The 23,773-nt window shown below is 39.8% G+C and overlaps 1 protein-coding gene across 1 annotated transcript in view; it reads right to left on the reverse strand.

The window, feature by feature from the left end:
* Positions 1 to 669: 669 nt before the first annotated feature.
* Positions 670 to 23,773, reverse strand: part of HCRTR2 (hypocretin receptor 2) — a 61,193-nt gene continuing 38,089 nt past the window's right edge. Inside the window, exons 4-8 of the mRNA XM_034767019.1 lie at positions 19,730 to 19,845; positions 10,971 to 11,191; positions 9,104 to 9,225; positions 4,345 to 4,545; positions 670 to 1,867 (exon numbers count right to left, since the gene is read on the reverse strand). Of these exons, the coding sequence (XP_034622910.1) occupies positions 1,674 to 1,867; positions 4,345 to 4,545; positions 9,104 to 9,225; positions 10,971 to 11,191; positions 19,730 to 19,845 (854 nt within the window). The 3' untranslated portion in view covers positions 670 to 1,673. The remainder of the gene's footprint in view (positions 1,868 to 4,344; positions 4,546 to 9,103; positions 9,226 to 10,970; positions 11,192 to 19,729; positions 19,846 to 23,773) is intronic.

Consider the following 23,773-nt stretch of genomic DNA (forward strand, 5'->3'; position numbering starts at 1 on the left):
GTTGGTAAGACAACTCCCACCTGTTTATGCTCTCTGTATGTGTGTATATATATCTCCTCATTATATGTTCCATTCTATATGCATCCGAAGAAGTGGGCTGTAGTCCACGAAAGCTTATGCTCTAATAAATTTGTTAGTCTCTAAGGTGCCACAAGTACTCCTGTTCTTCTTTTTGCAAAATTAGTTTGAATCACTTCCCCAGCCTCACTCATAGCAGCCCAACCTCATCCTTCCTTATTCCCCTTTTATTTATGTAACTAAAAAACTCATATGATGTATTTTTAATTTCCTTGGTAAGAGCTAATACATTTTGACTTTTAGCAATTTCTGCATAGTCTAACCTCCAAGGTGTACCTTTCTTTGCTCATTAGTTCCCTTTACCATTCCTTATAGGCTCTCTGTTTACTCCTATTAACCTTCTTGAGGTGGTTAGTCGTTCAGCTGGGGCTGGAGTATTTCCCTTTGATTTTTTTCCCCCTTACATGGGATGCAAGTTACAGATAGCTTTTGTATAGCTGATTTAAAGAAATTCCAAGCCAGTTGACTTCTTTAACTAATTCCCTGGATTTCCCAAAGGTCACCCTTTTGAAATAAAAAGACATAGTTGACAACTTTGTTTTATTTATCCTTGCATTTAATTTAAACTTGTGATCACTCAGTCCACGGTAATTTCCTACGACCATCTCATCTATGATTTCCTCACTACTTACAAAAACCAAGTTTAAAACTGCATCACCCCTTGCTGGTTAAGCAACAATTTGATGAAGAAAACTGTCATCTATCATAGCCAGGAACAACTGGGCCCTACCAGTATTAAGAAGCATTTATTCTCTAATCTATATCTGGAAAGATAAAGTCTCCTATTATGACACAATTCCCAGTAGTGTTTTCCTCTCTAATATTTATTGTCATCCTCAAAAATGGTAATATTATTAGAAAGAGACATACTACTATCCAGATCTGAGTCCGACCCTGGGGATCTATAGCAGACCCTTATTGCTGTCCCAACAGAAGCTCTTTTTCAAACTTTCCCCAAAGTGATTTTGACCCAAATAGCTTCTGTTTTGTCTATACTGCCACTTTTTTTTTCTTTACAGTTTACATTGGTGTACAATATCTTTATTTCTAGCTCTCCTAAACAGACATACCTTTCAATACCAGTCATGGGTGCTGTTTCACCATGTTTCTGTAATCCCTATGTCTGGTTTAATCTCCTGCACTAGTATTCCAGATCCTCCATTTTATTGCTCAGACTCTGTGCATTTGTGTATCATGTGTAAAGGTAATTCCAAAATTCCACTAATGCATAAGAGGAGCAAGTGTTCTTTGCAATTAAATTAAAGTCATTAATGGTATTAGTACATAAAAGAAATGTTAATGACTCCTTGCTTTGAAATACTCAGTTCTTTACATGATGCATTTGAGAATGTTACATGGCATCTGGAATATATTAAAAATAAATATATACAGTATTTACAAAGTGTGATGCAATATATTCTTTAAAAAGTCTTGCAAAGATGTGAATTCTGTATCTTTAGCTCATCATGAGGTAAGTAAGTTTCCATAAGACTGGGAATTGAAGCAGCAGTCATTTTGGAGGAATCCCTTTGTCCAACTGTTGTGTTATCACTGGAGTGCCATTCACGGGTTGTTTTAAATGTACAGGGCAAAACTCATCCCTGATGTAACTCCAGTAAGGTCAGTTTGGTTACAGCAGGAATGAATTTGGCCCACTCTGTATTCTCTGTTGTGCCACTGTCTTCCACAGAAACTCCTTCTGCTTCATCTAAACTTGAGGTCTTGTTCATCCCTGGTGTACGCAGGTGCAATTCCACTGACTTCAATGGGCTGAGTTTGGCTGTGACACCTGTAACATATAATATGGATTTTATTGCTTATATACTGGAGTCTTCAGTCGATAGTATAAAGGCAATCAAAGGTCTATTGACATATAATAATAATAATAATAATATATGGAGATATCCTATCTCCTAGAACTGGAAGGGACCTGAGTCCAGCCCCCTGCCTTCACTAGCAAGACCAAGTACTGATTTTACCCCAAATCCCTAAGTGGCCCCCTCAAGGATTGAACTCACAACCCTGGGTTTAGCAAGCCAATGTGCAAACCACTGAGCTATCCTTTCCCCCAAACATCACTTTGGAGAAAAGTTTGTAAACACTACCATCATTTTTTAAGCATCCTCCTCCATTGAAGTCTATGGGGAATTCTGCTTAAAAACTCATGTCACAATATTTCTCTCTGAATTTTCAAACATTTAAACCATTTGAATGATGATATTGACAAGTAATGGCTGTTGATTTAGAACCCTGATTTGCTCTTACAGTGTTATATTTTACCTGAAAATATCCAATACTCAGATCCCTAGACGATGGGTGCATTGTAAGAACTTCAAAAAGGTGGGATGAAATATTACCTTTGCTCAAGCCAGCCACTCTCCCAATTGTTACATGTTAGTTGCTACTTATTTAACATTCAGCCAATAAGTGGATTCATCAGTAGATACACTGGCCTGGTCCTTATCAGGATTCCATAGTGTACCCAAAGCACTTCTGACTTTTATTAAGTGTGTGGCATTCAGACACAGGCACAGAGTTGAGAATGATGAAAAATAATGAACACAGGCAGGAGCCGCATCGGCAGCGACACAGTTAGACAGGCTTCCCCAACCAGATCTCACTGGTGTAAATGTGTAGCATCGATGAACCCCACCCGTGCCACGTACGTAGAAACAGCCACAGGACTGAAGATGGGAAAATTAAAGCTTAATAAAATAATAAACTCTGGTAGGAACAACAAATAAACTAGCCTTTTCCATATCTGCTTTTCCTCAAGAATCCAGCAATTTTTTTCCAGAGGACCAGTGTTTGAGTCACCACCCTACATGTTGTTTGGTACTAGGTAGATCTGGGAAATTTATGATATACATGTGCACAATAGGTTTGTAATGCTTGCAGGTGGTATTGACATACATAGCTCATCCTCTGCCTATGTTTGGGATCACGGAACTATATCCCTCTTTTTGATGCTACTGCCTCGTTGTGTTTGGAGCTTTGTTCTGAAATAAGAAATCAACTCTGCTCTTCCATTTTTGAGGAGGTCTCGTATCAAAAACAACATGACACGGGGAACAAATGACACATGGCAGATGTTAGTCACATTGCTTAATGCATTACTGGAGGGTGCTCAGATACCACGAGGAGGAGCTCAGTATAAAAACCTATATAGCGCAGTTTAAGATAATATCAAATAACAAAAGATATCCCAGGCAGTAACAACTAGAGGCTTCATCCTATATCTGCTGTCTTCAACGGCTGCAGTATCAGGCACTAAAAGAATTTCAGACAGTAGGTCTAATAGTTTGAGGAGTTTCTGTAGGAGCAGACAGGAATCTGAGTGTGACTCCAGAGAAAAATTCTGATTTTTTTGCAGTGAAATATCCCTTCACTGAACAAAACTTAATCATGTGAGGCATAGATAGTTCCATTAAAATAAAATCTATAATGCAGTGTCCAAGTACGAACAATAGTGATACCTGCCAGTAGGACTATTAGACTAGTGGACAAAAGTCCTTCCTTAAACCTCATCCCACAGACCTAGACACTTGATTTCCCTTTCAAAGCTACAATGGGATATAAGACAGATAACAAAATATATAGCAGAGTCCATTGTATGAGGGAATTAGGGGGTACTTAAAAGCACCCTCTCTCTGAGAAACTGAATGATAATGTCTTTGCCAGTCCTCCTCAGCACCTAGGGTAGTCTCAGACAATCTGAGAAAGAGAAGAAAATACCATACGACTTCTCCACATGACTCAGCCAGCTCAGATTCAAAGCCGTTTATGAAAAGATACTTTGAAATTTTCATTGACATTCAGGGAATTCAAAAGATTTGCATCCAAGTTTGGTGAGAATATCTGTTCTAAAAAATTTCTGTTATACCCTGGCATAGTCGGAGAATCAACACGAAGCTGAATCCAGGCTGATTTCATGCACACATCCCAACTCTAAGGCAAATACTGTATATATCTACAGATACTTGCTCTTTACTGCAAGATCAAAACAAGTAGAAATCCAATGAAAATATTTAAATAACATATTACCCTCCCCTGAAATTACAATTTATACAGTTTCAAAGCAAATGATATGAAATTATAACTCTTTAAGTTTATAAACAAAGTTGTGGGTCAATTTGTCCTATATTCTTTGCCTGCAATCTTGTGGTCACTGGTTAAAAGACTGTTCGATGTAAGATCAAATTTTAATTTACAAAGGCATCAAAAGACAGGGACAAGTATACTACCAGTTCTGAATAGGTCCAGTACCATTTGCGGGGAGTGTGCTCATGTTGGTCAGCACAACATGTTCTGAAAGTTTTGAAACATTATCAAAATTGCTGATCTGGGTGGTCAAGGATTTCCGACTTTCAGTGCTTGCACGGCCCCTGGTGAGTCGTTCATCCTGGTGATGGTGAATGTCAAGCCAGCAGCAAGAAAATGCTGCTTTAAATTCTTCTCTAAATTTTCCTGTCAATAGAAAAAGAATGCATGAAAACATTATTATACAAGCCATGTTACAATAAAGCTAGCATATGGAAGAGACATGGTTAGCTAGTGCCAAAGTGAATCCAAAATAATCAAGTACTCTTCTAACATGACAAAAGCAGGAAAGAATAGTTTTAGTGATTCAGGAAAAGGCAACAAAATTCCACCTTTTAATAAGGATTTATAGTAGGTGCAGCAGGAATACTAAACTAATTTTTACAAGGCAGACTAGAATGGCTCTTAAGGCAATGTTCCAGTTTGTTTGCTGAGTAAATAAAACACATGAAAACAAATAATTGAGTAGGTTGATTGGGCTATTACTTCATGTGTGAAATACAAGGACACAACTAATTTTTGTTTTACCTTGCACATTTTACAAAGAAAACCAGATGTAAAAAGATAAAGAAATATCTGATCTTCTGTATATTACAGTGATCATTTAAAGAAGCTCCTTTTCTCTCCATTTTCAGGACCTTTGAAATAATTGGGGGCACAGTGAAATTGTTACTACAATGAATTTCACTACAAGAAAGATGGTCTATATTTAAAGAACAGGGCTGGAAGTCAGGAGTCCTAGGTTCTATTCCCCATTCTGCCAGATTTCCTTGGACAAATTATTCACACCTCAGATTCACATCTCCCACCAGTTTCACAGTTGCTTCAATGGGGACTTGATTTACACCCATGTAAAATGAGATCAGAATCACACTCTCAATCTCTCTGTGTCTCAGTTTTCTCATCTGTAAAAAGGGGATATTAAAACTTACTTTCCTAACAGGCTAAGTAAATGAATGCTTGTGCTCAGATACCAAAGAGATGCCACAGTATAAGTAAACACCTGGTGAAACAGAACTGAGACGCTTGGTATGAAGCCATTTGGATAGCATAAGAGCTCCCAGACTTCCATGTAAAAACTTTAATTTAAACCCCAAACACATTCAGAAAAGTTTGGCTAACTCTTGTACACCTTTTTTTTTTTTTTTTTTTGATGTGGTCTCTGTGTTAATAAGTTTAAGCTAGGAGAAGAAACAGATGTTTTGGAATAAGAGTGTCCCACATCCAAATACCCTGAATGTTAATGTTCTAAGCCTCTAGATCCAAATTTTGAGGCTTGAACCCATAACTGATGTTGTGTTAATTTAGATTGAATAAATGGCCCTAAGAGATAAGGTGTTACCATGACCCTGAAACTGTCCAACATTAAAAGGTTTAAAACAAAGCTTGGGATTTGGTATATAGAGACCACAGCCTCCTTAGTGCCAGGACAAAGATGCCTTTAAAATGTTTTAAATCTTTTATATAAAAGATGCAGAGGAAAACAAATTAAATCATTTGAAATGTGAAGTCTTAAGTAAGGGTTTCATTTTAACAGCATCTCTTATTCCCTTTCCTTTTGGCTGTAATGAGTTTTAGAAGGAAAACTGCTTGTTTGACTGTTTTTGAGACGGTAATAGAGATGGTAATAATTGTCCTTTTAGGAAAAAGAGAAGAGCTTAGTAGAGATGGGCTAGAGCTATTGCTGCTGCTGTTAAAGTCTGATTCTGTTTCCTAAAAGACAAAACAACACACACACACACACACACACCTCATTGCTGGGAAACTGCTTGCAACCTCACTGCAGGCACAGCATAGTCTTATTAGCCACTCCAAGACCTGGCAAATGTTTACCAGCATTGAGCTGTTTAGGGCATTGCTTTTAGGTGCTTTACTAGTCACAGTTACAGCATTGTTGCAGAAAAGACAGTTCTGGCTGGTAAGCCAGACTCTTATTAGACAGAAAGAATAAGGAAATGGATAGGAAAGAAAAATAAGGTAGGGAAGGAAACGGACAAGTTGGGGTGTGGTGTGGGGGAAGTCTCGCATCCCGGGTGGTGTTTGGGATTTAGCCAAAGCCATTGGAGATGTCATTTGGGTCCCTCTCTCTGGCCTGATCCACCTCAGGATTAGGTCCCAAGAGATGGTGGAGGGTGGCAACATGGTGGTGAAGCTCATTCCCTCCCCTTCTCTCGTTTTTCTGTCAGCAAGCATTCACATTCCCTGCTTTTGGTCAGCCAGCATTGACTTTCTCTCATTTTCTTCTTCGGCGGCAATTCGGCAGCAATTCGGCAGCAGGTTCTTCCCTCTGAGAGGGACCGAGGGACCTGCCACCAAATTGCCACTGAAGAGCCCGATGTGCCGCCCCTTTCCCTTCCCCTTGGCCGCGCCAAGCACCTGTTTGCTGAGCTGGTGCCTGGAGCCGGCCCTGCCCCAAGTGAGTAATGGATGGAATAGCCCATCCCTTCATTATTCTGTCCACCAATTAGGCCTAAACTCTAACAATTTTGGTTCACTGATTTCCAGTCCCACACTTCTCTAGTTTACCAGACATGATCTTAACACCGTTCTTGAATTATATCAGTCGGTCTTTTTCGTTTGTACTAATTCAGTCTGTCTCCCATTTGCACTTTTTCCCATTAACAGTTGTTGTTATAGGTTATTGTGACATTTTATGAACTTCCATTCCCTTTTCACAGTTGAGCTTACAATTAGGGTAAATTTGTAGGCCCAATTGTCACAACACTAGCCAGAAATCTTGGTTAACAGGCCATTGTTTGCTAGGTATCGTTGAATTGACTGGAAATAACAAGAACAGCAAATCCTATTTTCATTAGATTTCCTGAACAGTTTTGCAGACCTTGGATACCCAGATGAGCATCCAAATGTTTATCCAAAGCTTATCTGAACCACACCTCTAAACTTCATTCATCACTAGCTGTGACCAAACCTGCAACAAACCAAACTAAATGGTAAGAGGGCTGAAGAAATGTTTGGTGATTTTTTTTTTACGTGCTATATTTCTACTGAAAACAGTCTGATACAAATAATACGGAAGGATCAAAGGTAATAGAAGAGAGAATGGTAAATAAATGTCATTTAGGAATATTTTCAGACTATTTATACATTATTATATTTTTACAAAGGCACAGTATCATTACACAAACAAGCAGGTAGATATTAAAAATATAAAATTGTAATTTGTAATATTTTTCTACTGCTTCATTTATCTTTAGAAAATAGCTCTTTCGCCACAGACTCAAAAATCCCCAGCAGTAAAACAATAAAAACACATAGGGTTTTTGTTTTTTTTCATCTAGGTAGAGAATCTTCTGAGATTTAGCAGCTTCCCCTCCTTTATCTCCCTCACCCAAGGCCATGACTTTCAGGGGGATTCCTGCCATTTGAGGCCTGGAAAGGATTAACTGAAAGTAACAGCAACAGAGGGTCCTGTGGCACCTTTGAGACTAACAAAAGTACTGGGAGCATAAGCTTTCGTGGGTAAGAACCTCACTTCTTCAGATGCAAGTTGACTTGCATCTGAAGAAGTGAGGTTCTTACCCACGAAAGCTTATGCTCCCAGTACTTCTGTTAGTCTCAAAAGTGCCACAGGACCCTCTGTTGCTTTTTACAGATTCAGACTAACACGGCTACCCCTCTGATACTTGAAAGTAACAGATAATTTCCCCCTTAATTGTGCGGTCCTCACAATACTTGTAGTCCTTACTCAGAGCCAGATTCTGCCACGCTTAGGCACCCTCCTCTGCCCTGAACACAGCCCCAAGTTCTCCCCCACCACTCTCCTGCTGCTTCCAGCCCCACACATTACCCACTGTTCTGCACCCTGACTCGCGCTCTCCTCCCTGCCCTCCTGATGCTCCTAGTCCTATGGTACTCCCCACACATTGCCCCACACCCACCTTCCAGCTCTCCTTTCTGCATGGGGTCACAGCTCTGCTCAAATTTGGCCCCACTGCCCTGACAGGGTGTGGCATTGCGATGCAGTGCATGGGGTTGCAACACCACTCAAATTTGGCATGTTTGCCTCCCATCATATGGGGGAAGCTGGGTCAAATTTCCAGCTCCAAACAGGCACCAAAGGAGGGCTAGGCCCCTGACTCCATCCCTCATCATTGCACCCCAAAATCTACACTTCAAACTAGTGGGTTAAATTCCAGCTTGAGGAGACATACTCACCTTAGCTCTGATCAAGCTAGCCTGCTAAAAATAGCACAAGCATGTTAAAAATAGCATGAGCAGCAGGACAGGACAACCACCCTGTGTATGTGCCTAGAGTCTTGGATGGGTACATTCTCGGGCCGGCAATTCCTTCCCATTGCTCCCACTACTGTGGCTATGCTCCATTTTTAGCTTGCTAGTTCGATTAGAGCTAGTGCAGGTATGTCTCCTCGAGCTGGGATGACACCTTCAGCTTGAAATTTAGACCTAACCTGTGTTTTGAGCATTGGCCTACTAAACCCAGGGATGTGAGTTCAATCCTTGAGGGGGCTATTTAGGGATCTGGGGCAAAAAAAACTGTCAGGGATAGTACTTGGTCCTGCTAGTAAAGGCAGGGGACTGTTATCAGGACCTGCACCTAGAGCCCAGTGATTCAGTTGTGCTGCTGCTCAATTTTCAGGTCAGGCTTTAACCTAATTGGTTACTATGCATTACACTTTAACTACATATTTTTAATATGTAACACAGTGATCATCTGGAAACTCACCACTGAGAAAGTTATAAATGATAGGGTTCACTGCACTGTTGGCATACACAAGCCAGTGCGAGAATGTAAACCAGGCATACACAGTCTCTCTGTCATCAGCGTAGTTAAACATCCCCAAAACCCTGCAAAATAAAGAGGAAAAAGCCAGTCTGAAAGACAGCACATAAGCCTGAATATAAATGCTGTACTTTTATTCTATCTGTGATATCACATAAAGCCCTGATTCAACACATCCAGCTTTCCCAAGAAAATACAAACCTCTTCCCACCCAACAACCAGCTTCCATGAGGGTTTTGCACAGCGCAGAAGCCACAAGCAGTTTTGTCTTTAATGCACACATGTCATCCAGCTAGATAACAAAAGGGCAATTTATATCATCCAAGGCAAGGGTGGGAAAAGGTGTCTTTAAGCCAATATGACAATCTCCCAATTCTGGATCCAGCCTCTCAATTCTGGGCCCAGCTCCTAGTGCAACGGGGCTGCTGTAGAGTTAGGGTGGCATTGACTGGCTGCCTATGGATTCTCTGCTGGCCCAAAATAGCTGGACTGCAGTGGCTCCAGCAGCATCCCCTCATGTCCTTGTGCAGAAGGCTGCTGCATTTAACCACTATGGATTATATAAGAAATGTCCATGTTAACTCTCTGATTACAAGCTTCCCTCCAATATATTGCAGTATGACTATAGGAATACACTGAAAATAGAGAAGTGGCACCATCCACATGGCATTTGCCAAAGGACTTTCAGGTAGACAGTGTTGTAGCTGTGTTGATCCTAGTATATTATAGAGACAAGGTGGGTGAGGTAATATCTTTTATTGGATCAACTTCTTTTGGTGAGAGAAACAAGCTTTTGAGCTTCCACAGAGCTGAAGAAGAGCTCTGTGTAAGATCGAAAACTTGTCCCTTTCACCAACAGAGGTTGGTCCCATAAAAGATATTACTAATCCACCTTGTATGTCTATCTTTCATCAGGGCAATACAATCAGTTCTCTTTGGTTACATTTTACTTAATGTAATCCTGCCAAGACAGTGACACTATGCTCATCACCTTCACAGCTATAAATGTTATTGGAGGTCAGACAGTATAATTTCTCCCCAGTTTGTCACTCTGTGTGTGTATGTGAGTGTGAGTGAGAGAGAGAGAACTGATAGAACCCAGAATGTTTACTGAATATACTGTTTGACAGACATAATCACACATATAATTCATTGATTTGCCTGTTATTTACTGATTCATTGATTACTCTGATATCAATATAATAAGTCTTCATAAAAATTCTCCTTTGACTTTTATTATATTCTAGGAGCATCGTCCAAGCTTGGAAGAATTGAAACACTTTATATTTTTGCATTTGTTAAACAATAAAAGCTTGCTTGCTTCCCCGATTTTGGTAAATTTCTGCATAGTTATATACAGAGCAGTTATTAATATGTAAAACACCAGAACACAATCCTTTGGGCTTAATTCTGCTACACATGCTCACACTGAGTCATGCCATACACCAGGGCAGTCCCACTGAATACTAACCCACCTAGTGTTCTCCATCAGATACTGCACTCCTGGAGTCTATTCACGCAAAAATATGTTTGAATGTGTAGGTCAATGAGATTTCTTGCATGAGTAAGTAACCACCAACATGAACATGGGTTTTACAATCTGGCCCCAAATTTCTGCCCTGATAATTGTTTAGCTAACAATTTGCTTACAGCTGCACACTGAGCTTCAGTTTCTCTATTGTAAAATATGTCAGTATCTATTTCAAAACTAAAAACAACAAAAAAAGAATATAGCAAACCATGTCATAGAGAAATGCTTTTAGATAGAAAACTTTCCCCAAACTCTTTACTGCTTGTGGACAAACTTTACCTTTTTAAGACATTGAGGATACTAATTGGTAGATAGCAAAGTGCAAAAACCAAGAGAACCACCATTAGCATACGCGCTGTTTTCCTCCTGGCTCGAATCTGTTTTATTTCAGCTGCTACCCCACCAATCCTTGACTTGGTTGATTGTCCCAGCCCCCGGGGCTGTGCTAAAGAGGGCAGAGGCTTCCATTTTCTTTGAACTACTGAGGAAGTTCCTGGGATCTAAAAGAGTAAATAGTCAATGGAATCTTCGTTAATGCTGTTTAAGGGAAATTCATCACCATGTAAAAAGAAGCATTGTAGGGAGTTAATACAAAAAAAGATAGACAGGCTGAAATAAAGCTCCATAATAACACAGTACAGTTTAGTAACTTGTCAAACACTTTAATCCAACACTGCTGTTCATTTAAGAGAAACAGGTTTTAAAAGGTATTACTAAGTCATGGCTGGGATTGTCTGTATAAGTATAGAACTATGCACATAACTGTGTGCATACAGGGCTTTATATGCTCATAGCATTTTCAAAGATGTGTCCTAAGTGTCCATAAGGCAGCTGTGCTCTCTCTATTTATTGGGGGGCGTGAACTTATTTTTTCTGCATTCTGGTCATTGCCCAGAGTATTCCTTACAGAGATTTGCAAATGGTGTGTGTGTGTTGGGGGGAGTGGGGGAATCATAACAGGATGTATGACAAGTTAGGCTATCCCACGACATGTCTAATGGGTAGGTGCTGGCCCACCATTGCTCTCTGGAGATTGGCAAGCACAGAGAGCCTGCTGGTGGAGAAGCTGCTCATGGAGGAAGGAGGGACAGTGGTAGAAAACCCATACAGTGTGGTGAAAAAAGGACATTTTAGCTAAGAACGGGTTACAGAATAAAGGAAAGGGGCACCAGGTTAAAGGCTTCTCAGTGAGTATAAAGGTGATCTGTGGGGCAAGAGATGCTCATTTTGGCCTCCTCAGCTTTCTGACTGATGCCTTGATGGGACTTACTGAAAGTACATCTGTTGGGCACCTCGTCATGTACAGACACCCCATCGAGACTGAATGGGAGAACTTGGCTCTCTCACTTCCTGTGGTGGGTGGGGTTAGAACAGATTGCATTTCCTTAGTCAGAGCAGCTAGCCGGGGGTCCGTGGTCCCAACATCAGTGCAAACAGGGACTCACTGAATCCCTCAGGAGTGAGTGCTGTGCCAGGTGGAGCTCGGACATCTAACTTCTGAGTAAGCAGCTGACTAACTGCAAAGAGCTCTTGCAGAGACACAGCTACACTGGTCAGGGCCTCTGTCACAGTACACTGGGTCAACTCCCCACTGCTGCCTAGCACTCACGTGGGCCCAGTTCACTATTTCCCCAGCTCTCCTTCAGACCAGGCAGCCCACATGTCTCATTGCTTTAATTTCCCGCAGCAGGGCATCAGAAACTCCTCAGCATTTGTTAATGTCTCCTGTGAAGGAAGTGTTGGTCCCTGCCTAGAAGAAGAATTGCTCCAAAAGTATTAAAAATCCATGAGGCGGACTCCAAAAATCATAAAACTGGGCTGATCATGAGATTAAAAAAATCCTTGTTTGTGTCGGCCTTCTCCTTTCTGAGACTTAGGGCAAAGCTAGTCCCCACTCCCAATTTGTGTGTCATCCTTCTGGGTTGAAAACACATACAAAGCATGGCTACTCTCCAGCTTCCAGCGGCTCAGCCTTCTCCCATTCTTCCTCTCTGCTTCCCCACAGTGTCCTTTCCAACACCTGCTTCCTTACTTCTCACTCTTTCCTTTATAGCCTCCCACCCCTCACATTCTCCCTCTCTGTCATAACTATAAAGGGAAGGGTAATAGCTGTCCTGTGTACAGTACTATAAAACCCCTCCTGGCCAGAGACTCCAAAATCCTTTTCCCTGTAAAGGGTTAAGAAGCTCAGGTAACCTGGCTGGCATCTGACCTAAAGGACCAATAAGGGGACAAGATACTTTCAAATCTTGGGGGGGGAAGGCTGTTGTTTGTGTTCTTTGTTTGGGAGTGTGTTCGTTCTCGGGACTGAGAGGGACCAGACATCAATCCAGGTTCTCCACATCTTTCTAAACAAGTCTCTCCTATTTCAAACTTGTAAGTAAATAGCCAGGCAAGGCGTGTTAGTTTTCCTTTGTTTTTCTCAACTTGTAAATGTACCTTTTACCAGAGTGTTTATCTTTGTTTGCTGTACTTTGAACCTGAGACTAGAGGGGAGTCCTCTGAGCTCTTTAAGTTTGATTACCCTGTAAGGTTAATTTCCATACTGATTTTACAGAGATGATTTTTACCTTTTTCTTTAATTAAAAGTCTTCTTTTTAAGAACCTGATTGATTTTTCCTTGTTTTAAGATCCAAGGGGTTTGGATCTTGATTCACCAGGAGTTGGTGAGAGGAAGGAGGGGAATGGTTAATTTCTCCTTGTTTTAAGATCCAAGGGGTTTGGATCTTGATTCACCAGGAGTTGGTGAGAGGAAGGAGGGGAATGATTAATTTCTCCTTGTTTTAAGATCCAAGGGGTTTGGATCTTTATTCACCAGGAGTTGGTGAGAGGAAGGAGGGGAATGGTTAATTTCTCCTTGTTTTAGATCCAAGGGGTTTGAATCTGTATTCACCAGGGAAATGGTGAAAGGTTTTTCAAGGTTTCCCAGGAATGGAATCCATTGAAATGGTGGCAGCAGAACCAGAGCTAAGCTGGTAGTTAAGCTTAGAAGTTTTCATGCAGGCCCCTACATTTGTACCCTAAAGTTCAAAGTGGGGATCCAGCCTTGACACTCTCCGATCCTCCCACAACTAAAAACTTTGACTGCCCTGTTCGCAGGAGACAGGCTTTGGTTTTGTTTTTAGTAGGGATACATGCTGTGGGAGAGCATACAAGGGGACTGAGGCCAGGTTGAAAAGCAGGCATTTATCTCTAAAGCAGGGACTGTTTTCTCCCCATCTCCTTCACAGCCCCCTCAGGAGGTTTTATGCTGGCCCTCTGAGCTGCATTCACAGAGAATTCATGAGCACAAATATAATGAAAATGTCAAACTGTGCAGGAACAATTGTTTCTATCTTCAATATTTTGCCACTGTTTATATCTCCATTTTAAACCTGCTTAAAGCACCGGTCACTTGGAAAGTTTCAACTAATTCTGTAAAGTTCAGCAAGAGAGTTTCTGGGTTTATTTCCCCCAGCTAGTTAATTTGTTATGTACCAAAAGGCTTTTTTTTTTTCACCCTCACATAATTCAAACATGTAAAAGGATTTTGCTTCAACTTCCCCAAAATACTCTAGGGGTGAGACCAAGTATGAAAGGCTACACATGAAAAGGTCGACTTTTTCTGAGAACTGTGAGGGTTTATAATATGAGGGCAATATTACACCCTGTTTTTTCTACACAGGGAAAGTTCCCAGCATCATTATTCTGCAATAATTATATAAGAATAGCTCCCTGTATAGACATACCTATTCTGGAATCAGAGTGCCTTTTTTCCAGGTTAGTTTAATCCACTTCTAATAACTCCATGGGGGGAGTTATTGAGGAATAGCTATCATGCTTCAAATTGGCACCAGACCTTACTCTGGAAAATTTCCCTGTGTAGACAAGCTCTTAATTTAGGATTTATTTCTTTTTTTAAATTTGATTCAAGTTCGCTGTAATCTTCCAGTGAAGATCCATAATGACAAACAGGAAAGCAGTGAAGCTGGTTGTAGGGAACTGTGGGACATATGATAATATTTAGTATATTACAGGTGTTTTTATAAACACAAGAAATAAAATCTGAACTCTGACATCACACCACTGAGGATTCGGAGCCTTTTGGCCAAGATCCACAGTCTTGTCAATTTAGTATCCGAAATCAGTATGTCCTATTTCCGGAGACTTATCCTACTCTAATGGCAGAATTGACTCTGATTTATTGTACTGGGTCTTTTCCATCTCACTGCAGAGAAACTACACAGAGAGGTGCTACACAAAAACCTGAATTTGGGCTTTGGGAAGTATTTTGATGTTCTGTTCTTCTAATTCCAAAACTGAAGCTTTTCCTTCTACTTCAATCTTATCTTGTTTTCTGAGTTATCATATTAATAGCAAGAACTGATCAGAAAACAAACAAAAAAAAACCCCAAATATGTTGGCAATTTCCTCTCCTCTTGATTTTATTAAAATTTCATTTCAACAAAATTTTTCTGACAAGCTTTATTGATATTTGCATCCAATTTGGATACAAAGAAATGGAATCTTGCCTCAAGACTTTGTATCGCTTGTTTCTAATGAAACATGAGACATGATTGATGAGTCTGTGGTTAGAGATGACCAATCTGCTTTTCAAATGCTTCTAATAGCAAGAGGGGATCATAGATACAGATTGTGGTACAAAGTTGATCTCCTTGTACATCCTATAAAGCTGCCCAGTGTTCTAGGAGTTACTACTGAGAACTTACCTAAAGAAACCTGTTCCTGTTCTATGTCCACTTTGGAGATAAGCAAATAATTCATAAGATGTTGCAGGCAAAAAATAAAATAAAATAAAATACATACTCACAGTCGGGTTGCTAAAGTACTATGGCCTGAAGAGAATAAAGCTAGGCTTACATATGTACTACTGATGCACATTTTAATCACATACATACCAGCACAACACACACTTTTCCCAATTATTACTATCCAATGGATTATAGGGACACATTTAGCTGAGATAATTTGCAGAAAACAAATAAGCTTTACATCAGCATTTAGAATGGTCAGAACTGGCGCTAGAAGTTGTAAAACTGCTGTTTTCATCCCATGTGTATCAAGCTGGAAAGCCAAGCATCATAATCTTGCTTTTAAAACTCGGAAAATTTTTGAAAACAAAACCACAATAGGCCCAATAAATCTAAGCACATGTATGTGACTCTCTAATTATTGAATGTGTGTCAGCATGTCCAGCATAAAGCCAGTCAGTCCTATGGAGATTGTTCAGCTCTTGCTTTATCTCTTCTCCATGATTCATAAAGGAACAAAATCCTTTTGAACAGGAGGGATGCCTGCCTATTAGTAATCAATGTAGGTTAATCTGAAGGCCAGGCCTCTGATGCTGTTGCTCTTTGTCTTCCATAAAGCTCCTAATTCTGAGATGATAAAACCATGTTTGCAAAGACTGGGAGCAAAGACATGATCGATAGCTTGGAGAGCAGACAGAGAGTAAAACACAATAGGAATGTCATGGGAGTCATGGAGGCTAACTTTTAACCACCCGAAGATTCACTTTAGAAACAGCCCTCATTTTAAAACAAACTGCTTCAAGAAGTTTTCTGTCAAGGCCTGGGAATGGCATGGCTGTTAGTACTTTGAATTTCATCATGTATGTCTAGCAAGATCATTGGTACGTTGCAGTACTCAGAATATTTATATGGCATTCTGATAAACAGCATGATTCCTTACTTGGGGCTGTTACCAAAGATTTAGAATAGGGCTGTCGATTAATCGCAGTTAAATCACGTGATTAACTAAAAAAATTAATCACAATTAATCGCAGCTTTAATTGCACTATTAAAACAATTGAAATTTATTAAATATTTTTGGATGTTTTGCTACATTTTCAAATATATTGATTTTAATTACAACACAGAATTCAAAGTGTAAAGTGCTCACTTTATATTATCATTTTTATTATAAATATTTGCACTGTAAATGATAAAAGAAATAGTATTTTTAATTCACCTCATACAAGTACTGTAGTGCAATCTCTTTATCATGAAAGTGCAACTTACAAATGTAGATTTTTTTTGTTACGTAACTACACTCAAAAACAAAACAATGTTAAACTTTCAAGCCTACAAGTCCACTCTTGTTCAGCCAATTGCTATGACAAAGAAGTTTGTTTACATTTACGGGATATATTACTGGCCGCTTCTTATTTATAATGTCACCTGACAGTGAGAACAGGTGTTCGCATGGCACTTTTGTAACCAGCATTGCAAGGTATTTACATGCCGGATATGCTAAACATTCATATGACCCTTCATGCTTCGAATACCATTCCAGAGGACATGCTTCTATGCTGATGATGCTCGTTAAAAAAATAATGCATTAATTAAATTTGTGATTGAACTCCTCGGGGGAAGAATTGTATGTTTCCTTATCTGTTTTACCCGCATTCTGCCATATACTTAATGTTATAGCAGTCTCGGATGATGACCCAGTACGTTTTTCATTTTAAGAACACTTTCATTGCAGATTTGACAAAATGCAAAGAAGGTACCAATGTGAAATTTCTAAAGATAGTAACAACACTTGACCCAAGGTTTAAAAATCTGAGAGGGATGAGGTGTGGAGCATGCTTTCAGAAGTCTTAAGAGAGCAACACGCCGATGCAAAAACTACAGAACCCGAACAACAACAAAAAGAAAATCAATCTTCTGCTGGTGGCACCTGACTCAGATGATGAAAAAGGAACATCCATCAGTCTGCACTGCTTTGGATCGTTATCAAGTAGAACCCGTTATCAGTATGGACGCATGTCCTCTGGAATGGTGATCGAAGCATGAAGGGACATATCAGTCTTTAGCACATAAATATCTTGTGACACCAGCTACAACATTGCCATGTGAACGCTTGTTCTCACTTTCAAGTGACATTGTAAACAAGAAGCAGAAAACACTATCTCCTGCAAATGTAAACAAACTTTTTTGTCTGAGTGATTGGCTGAACAAGAAGTAGGACTGACTGGACTTGTAGACTCTAAAGTTTTACATTGTTATTATTTTATTTAATAATCCAGTTATTATTTTGTACATAATTCTATATTTCTAGGTTCAACTTTCATGATAAAGAGATTGCACTACAGTACTTGTATTAGGTGAATTGAAAAATACTATTTCTTTTTTTTTTTACAGTGCAAATATTTGTAATAAAAATAAATATAAAGTGAGCACTGCATACTTTGTATTCAGTGTTTTAACTGAAATCAATATATTTGAAAATGTACAAAACACCCCAAACTATTTAAATAAATGGTATTCTCTTATTGTTTAATTGCGCAATTAATCGTGATAATTTTTTTTAATCGCTTGACAGCCCTAATTCAGAACAATGCATTTCAATTACACTAAAAATAGATTGTGGCATACCTACCTCACTTAGAAGGATGCCTGATGTTTGCAAGCCAATTCAGTCATTAATAGATGTGAGTGGTGTTAATTTCCCTTAATATGACCCCTTGTACACTTTGACTACATCTACACTTGGAAAACTTACATCTGTAATTCTCCATCAGTAGTAGCAACAACAACAAAAAAGATGCTTTCTTTTTGCTACATAATCAATTTTCAAATCAGGATCATCCTCACATGTGTTTTCAGTGTGGACAAGATAAAGCATCTGAAAAATGTGTTAACCTGATTTAAACAACAGGGCCAACTCGTAAAAAAACATTTCTTTGTTGATGGAGTCCATATGATTCACTCTTATTCTAAAGATTAAATACCCAAATACTTGAAAAAAATATTTAAAAAGTTTTAGGATCTTAAATTATGAACATTGAACATGGCTAGACTTAAAACTACAGATAACACATTTGTAAACAAAAAGCTTAAAAAAACCAAAACCTAACAACATCTGAGTCCAGGATAATCCATGTACCAATGACATCAAAAACCTCTGTGCTGTGCTTTTGTGATTTCATCAACCCTTGCAGGTAATATATGTCCTGGGAATATGTGAAAAAATTGATTTTTATGCATTTTTTGTTTTGACATGGATACACTCGAAAATTTTAAGTCTACACGTGATAGATCCAGATGGAGCTGCATCTACTATGTCCCTGATCTGATATTATATCTGTAACAGGACATCCCATCTCCAGATCTCATCAGAAGTAATCACAGGAGGGAAATTATTCATGGTTAAGTGGTGATGTAACATAAAAGTCTGGAATATGGAGTCTCTCACCTCACACCCTACGTCTTCAAAATGCTCTCTTTTATTGGTCTTTTATGGGGTAGCAGCAGGGGCTGGATAGGGATCTAGCAGGTCCTATGTAAAGCATTGCAGCAGCAGGTGAAGAAGCCTCTGCTAATCTGCACAGTGTACTCGTGCTGAAAATGATGCTCCAACATGTGTTAGATGAAAGTGTGAAAATGTTTCTGAAAATTTTCACACCATTATTCAGGTGATTTTGTTGCTGTTATTCCATTTTCCAATCACTCCAATGCAAAATTTGAGAAAATGGCCACATTTGCAAACTTTAGATTTTTAAGGCAACCTTTTCTCAGACTGGGCCCATTATTGCTGGAAAATGGTGGCACATTTTTCAGCAACAAATACATGAGCTGTTACAAAAATTTCAGCTCAGTTTTGAGTTTGTAACAAAATGAGAAAAAATGGCGACTTTCATACACCTCTGCAGCTCAAGGAGATATAAAACATCTGTAAAATCAACCTCAGAGCTCAACAGCTATTCTCTCGCAATAGGAACCTTCAGTCAGGACAACTGGGGATCCATCTTCTTCCCTTAATTGATCTTTTTGCTTCCTCTGTCCCCTAAATCCTCCATGTCCTAGATGGCTCCCCTAGAGTCGAGCACAAATAGTTTTTCATTCTGCTTGGCTGCCATCATTAATAAATGAAATAGTCCACATCCTAGTCTTCCATAATTGCACACCCAAAACTGCTATTGAAGTTTGTTGGGTACAAAAGGGTGTATTGATCAGGCCCTGAGTGGCATTATTGAATTTATGGAGAAAAAGGTTGTCTATTCAAATAATAAGCCATATAAATCAATGACTTACCTGGCGGCACCATAGTTTTCGAAATATTTGTAAATAGGCCAACACCATAAGACACAGCGGTGCCACATATGTCACCAGAAAAAAACAGGTGTGATACATTTTGGGGTAGACCTCACCTGGAAAGAGAATCAAAATAGAAAAAGAATGTACATACAAATATAGTTTAAAAATTACTTTAAGTCACATTATACCTGCAGATACTCAAGTGCAGGCCGCATTGATTATAATGGGAGATATATACATGCATCTGATGGCAGAAATTAGTCCATTGCCTTTAGATTCATTCTATTCATATATTTTAAACAGGCTTTTGCTGCATAGTAATATGTCACATTGGTGTGTGAAGTGCTATGTCACATTCCTTTGTTACATGTGTGTTAATTTTTAATCAATACAGGTTGCTATTATCTAAAAGCTGTTATCCAGGTATTCAAACTCTGTCAGTTTGTTACAGTGCTCTGTCTGCACTGAATATTGTAATTTAATACATCATTGAGAGGAAGCATGGTCTAATGCTCGGGTGCTAGCCTGGGCCACGGGAGACCCATGCTCAAGTCCCTGCGCTGCCACAGACATCATGTGCGACTGTGGGATGTCACTTAGGGCTTATCTACACACCCTATGGGCGTGTGGTTTCTAAAGTGCACTAAATGTTGTGTATTAACTGGTCTGTGTAGCCCTTGATGGTACACACCAAAGGCTCCTTTGTGCTCTTTAACATAGCATTTTTTCAAACAGCACCAGCAGGGTCTCCACAGACCCTGTTAATGCACTAACATGTTAGCGTGCTTTAGAAATCACATCCCCCTTGAGTGCAATACTACACCACATAGTCTCTCTGCCACAGTTCTCCATCTGTAAAATGGGGATAACAGAATTTTCCTACCACACAGGCATGTTGTGAGGATAAATACATTCAAGACTGTAAGGTGTTCAGGTACTGAGATGGCGATGAGGGCATATAAGTACTTAAGGTAGACAGATAAGGATGTCTTTCTGCTCCTGAGATAAATTTATAAGATATACTCTGAATTGTGGCACTTAGGTGTTAAGTATATAATGGTGCCACTTTAGTGCTGCACACCCTTTCTTGAGTATCCTTTATTACCAGCTGTCAAGTCTTGTAAGTGTACCCTGCATGTTTTGGTTTGTGGTGCTCACATCAATTATACCATCAACACCTTTTCTCTAGTAGTTTGAACATTTATTTTATTGTTAATGATAATTTGCACTTGTTTAGCTGCCATGATCTCAAAAATGCTTTACACATGATGAATTTAAATGAATTAAGCCTCACAATACTCCTGTGAGACAGGGAAATACCCTCATTCGCCTTTCACAGCTGGAGAAATTAAGTTTATGTGATTTATTGAGACCACAGGAGGTCAATGAGAAAGCTGAGAATAGATTCTTCCTACTCCCAAGGCATTGTCACCTGCCTCATCAGAGCTCTGCAGGCAGCAAGGTATCATCAGGAGTTTATGGCTTCCAATTTAGCAGTCTGAGTAAAATGGAAACATTAAAGCAGGCTAGCTAAATACAAAGCACTGATGGGTGAGGTTGGAGGAAGAAGCCAGCGTTCTCCTTTGAAGTTCAGCCACCTGCAAAGTGCTAGCGGCTGAACATCAAAGGAAACCTGCGTTACTCCTCCACCCAGGGCAATGTGCTTTGCAGAACTTTTACTTAAGAAGCTTGAATCTGTTTAGCTTCTCAAGCTAAAATAAAGCTTTCAAGCTGCCTAGTAATTATTGCAGCAGGCAGGAGGAGGGACTGGTCTGGGATGCTGGTCATTTATCAGATGGTTTAGTCCCTGCCACCATACTCAGACTGGTGCTGAATGGGAACATCCATCAGTGTTCTGAATAAAGATCAGTGGTGACATTTCAGCTGCCTAACTGAAAACACCGATCCTTCCCACACAAGCCAGGGGTGGGGAATGGCCAGGGGGAGAGAAAAGTCCTTATCTTAGATGGCCCACTACATGGGCTTTCAGACAGGAAGGCGGGATACACAGGTGTGGTGGTCCTCTCTCCAAGAGAACGGGAAGATCACCATATCTAACCCCCTTTGCTGAAAAGAGGGGGGAAAACTCAAAAGCATTCATGGGGGTAGAATGAGGAGATGGTACTTGCCAATGTGCTTATCCCACACCTGAGATCCTTGATGACAGATGCAGAGTCTCACCCCACTCCACCTATCACTCAACTGGCGTGTGTGTGTGTGTGTGAGAGAGAGAGAGAGAAATGGAATGAAAGATCTTTGGATTTGAGGAATGAGAGATGGACAGCCTGTTGGATGGGAATGGAGGAAGGGTCTGAAAGGACAGGTTAGAACAAAAGTAGTGGGATAGAAATGGTGATGATCTAGCAGTGATATTACAGAGGACGTGGCTCAGCTCTCTGATTTATCAGCTTTTCATGGACTTTTGGTAAGTTTGCCCCACACATTATCATTTCTGGAATTATCAAACATATAGTCTTTAGTCAACAACTTTAACTCTGTGACACATAATTCTAGGGGTACCTGGTACTCCACTGCAGAATTTACAGCATGCATATTCAAATCTAAAGCAATGCGCCCTTGTTGTGTATTCATAATTGCAGCAGATCAGTGACAGAGGTGTGCCCTCAGCTGACATGGCCAAGTTGCGTGCATGCGTGTGTGTGTGTGTGTGTGTGTGTACACACACACTTACACATATATAAACCTCTCTCTTCAATCCATATCAACATGTAACATTATTTTTCCTCCTCATTTTTGCATTTCAGGGTCCTTTGAAAACAAGCTGTGGATGCTGCTGGAACTTTTCCACTCCTCAGATTCATTTTTGCCAATTTCATTTTGGACATCAGAATTCTAGCAAACTTCTTGATGCTGCCCCATGTAAAGCAATGTTTTACATTACAGTAGGCAGCCGCTGAGAAAGTTAATTTGAGAGGGCTTAGCCAGGGAACAAGCTTTACTGGACAATTCGCAGAATCAACAAACAAAACCCCAAACCCTGCACCACAGCTGACAATAAGCATTTATTTTAAGTGTTAACTGCTAAACATTCAGATAAAACAGAATTTATAACTTATCTTTAATAGTGCCATCTAGTGACTTCCCATTTTGTTACAGTGTTCAGATTTGGAGGGCAGAATGCTGCCCTGTACTGCGAGTAACCTAGGAGGAAAAGGAACCCAAAGTCTTCCCTTCACCCATGCAGTGTCAGAGAGGATTCTCTCCATATGCTCTTGAGTGCTTGGAGGGGGGTTGGTTAGCTAACATTGGCTGCTAACCTTTTTTATCAACAGCACCAAAAGAGTGTGGTTAGCTGATTTGGACACATGTTGGAGTCATTTTAATTTACATTTCTTTAACTGTGGGTCTTTATCATCACATTCATCATATGGTAACTATGGACTGTTATAAAATCCATGGTCAAAACAGGTTCCTTAAGTGACTCCACACAGTTCATAGGTGGGACTCTTTTACATTCCCAAATAAATTATTATTATTAGTCTGGGCTAGGCCTGAAAAATCCTCAGCCTAGAGTTGGCCGTGAATGTTCCTCTTTTTCTGGAGGGAAAGCCCGAAGCAATTAGAAAGAACTTGGATGTTGACAGAGGCTGAGCTACTGCGGCCCTTGCAGTTACTAGCAATACTCCAATAGGCACACACAGAGATCTATTAATAGAGGTTGCCACTCATTGTCCATTGTGAAGGAGTTCAAGCCATTGTGGGAAGGTGCTGACCAAAATAGAGCAGTGAGAGGATTATTATTTTAGTTGTATCTACTGTTTGCCAGTAGACTAATTAGCACTGAGATGACATCATCAAATTTCACTTGTGTATGACTTCTGTTTGATGGAAGTGAATGTCCTATGGTTAGATGTATAATTTCATGGAAAAGACAGCAGTACAAACTAGGATTGTGTGATCTTTAGGTGGAATGAAAAAAGCTTCTGGTTTCAAAAAACTTCCAGGCACGTTTTATATTTTATACCCAGAATAAAATACCTGTTTTGGAGATGAGGCACCTTTGACATCATTAACAGTACA

This window comes from Trachemys scripta, chromosome 3, assembly GCF_013100865.1.
Source record: "Trachemys scripta elegans isolate TJP31775 chromosome 3, CAS_Tse_1.0, whole genome shotgun sequence".
Taxonomy (NCBI): Eukaryota; Metazoa; Chordata; order Testudines; family Emydidae; genus Trachemys; species Trachemys scripta.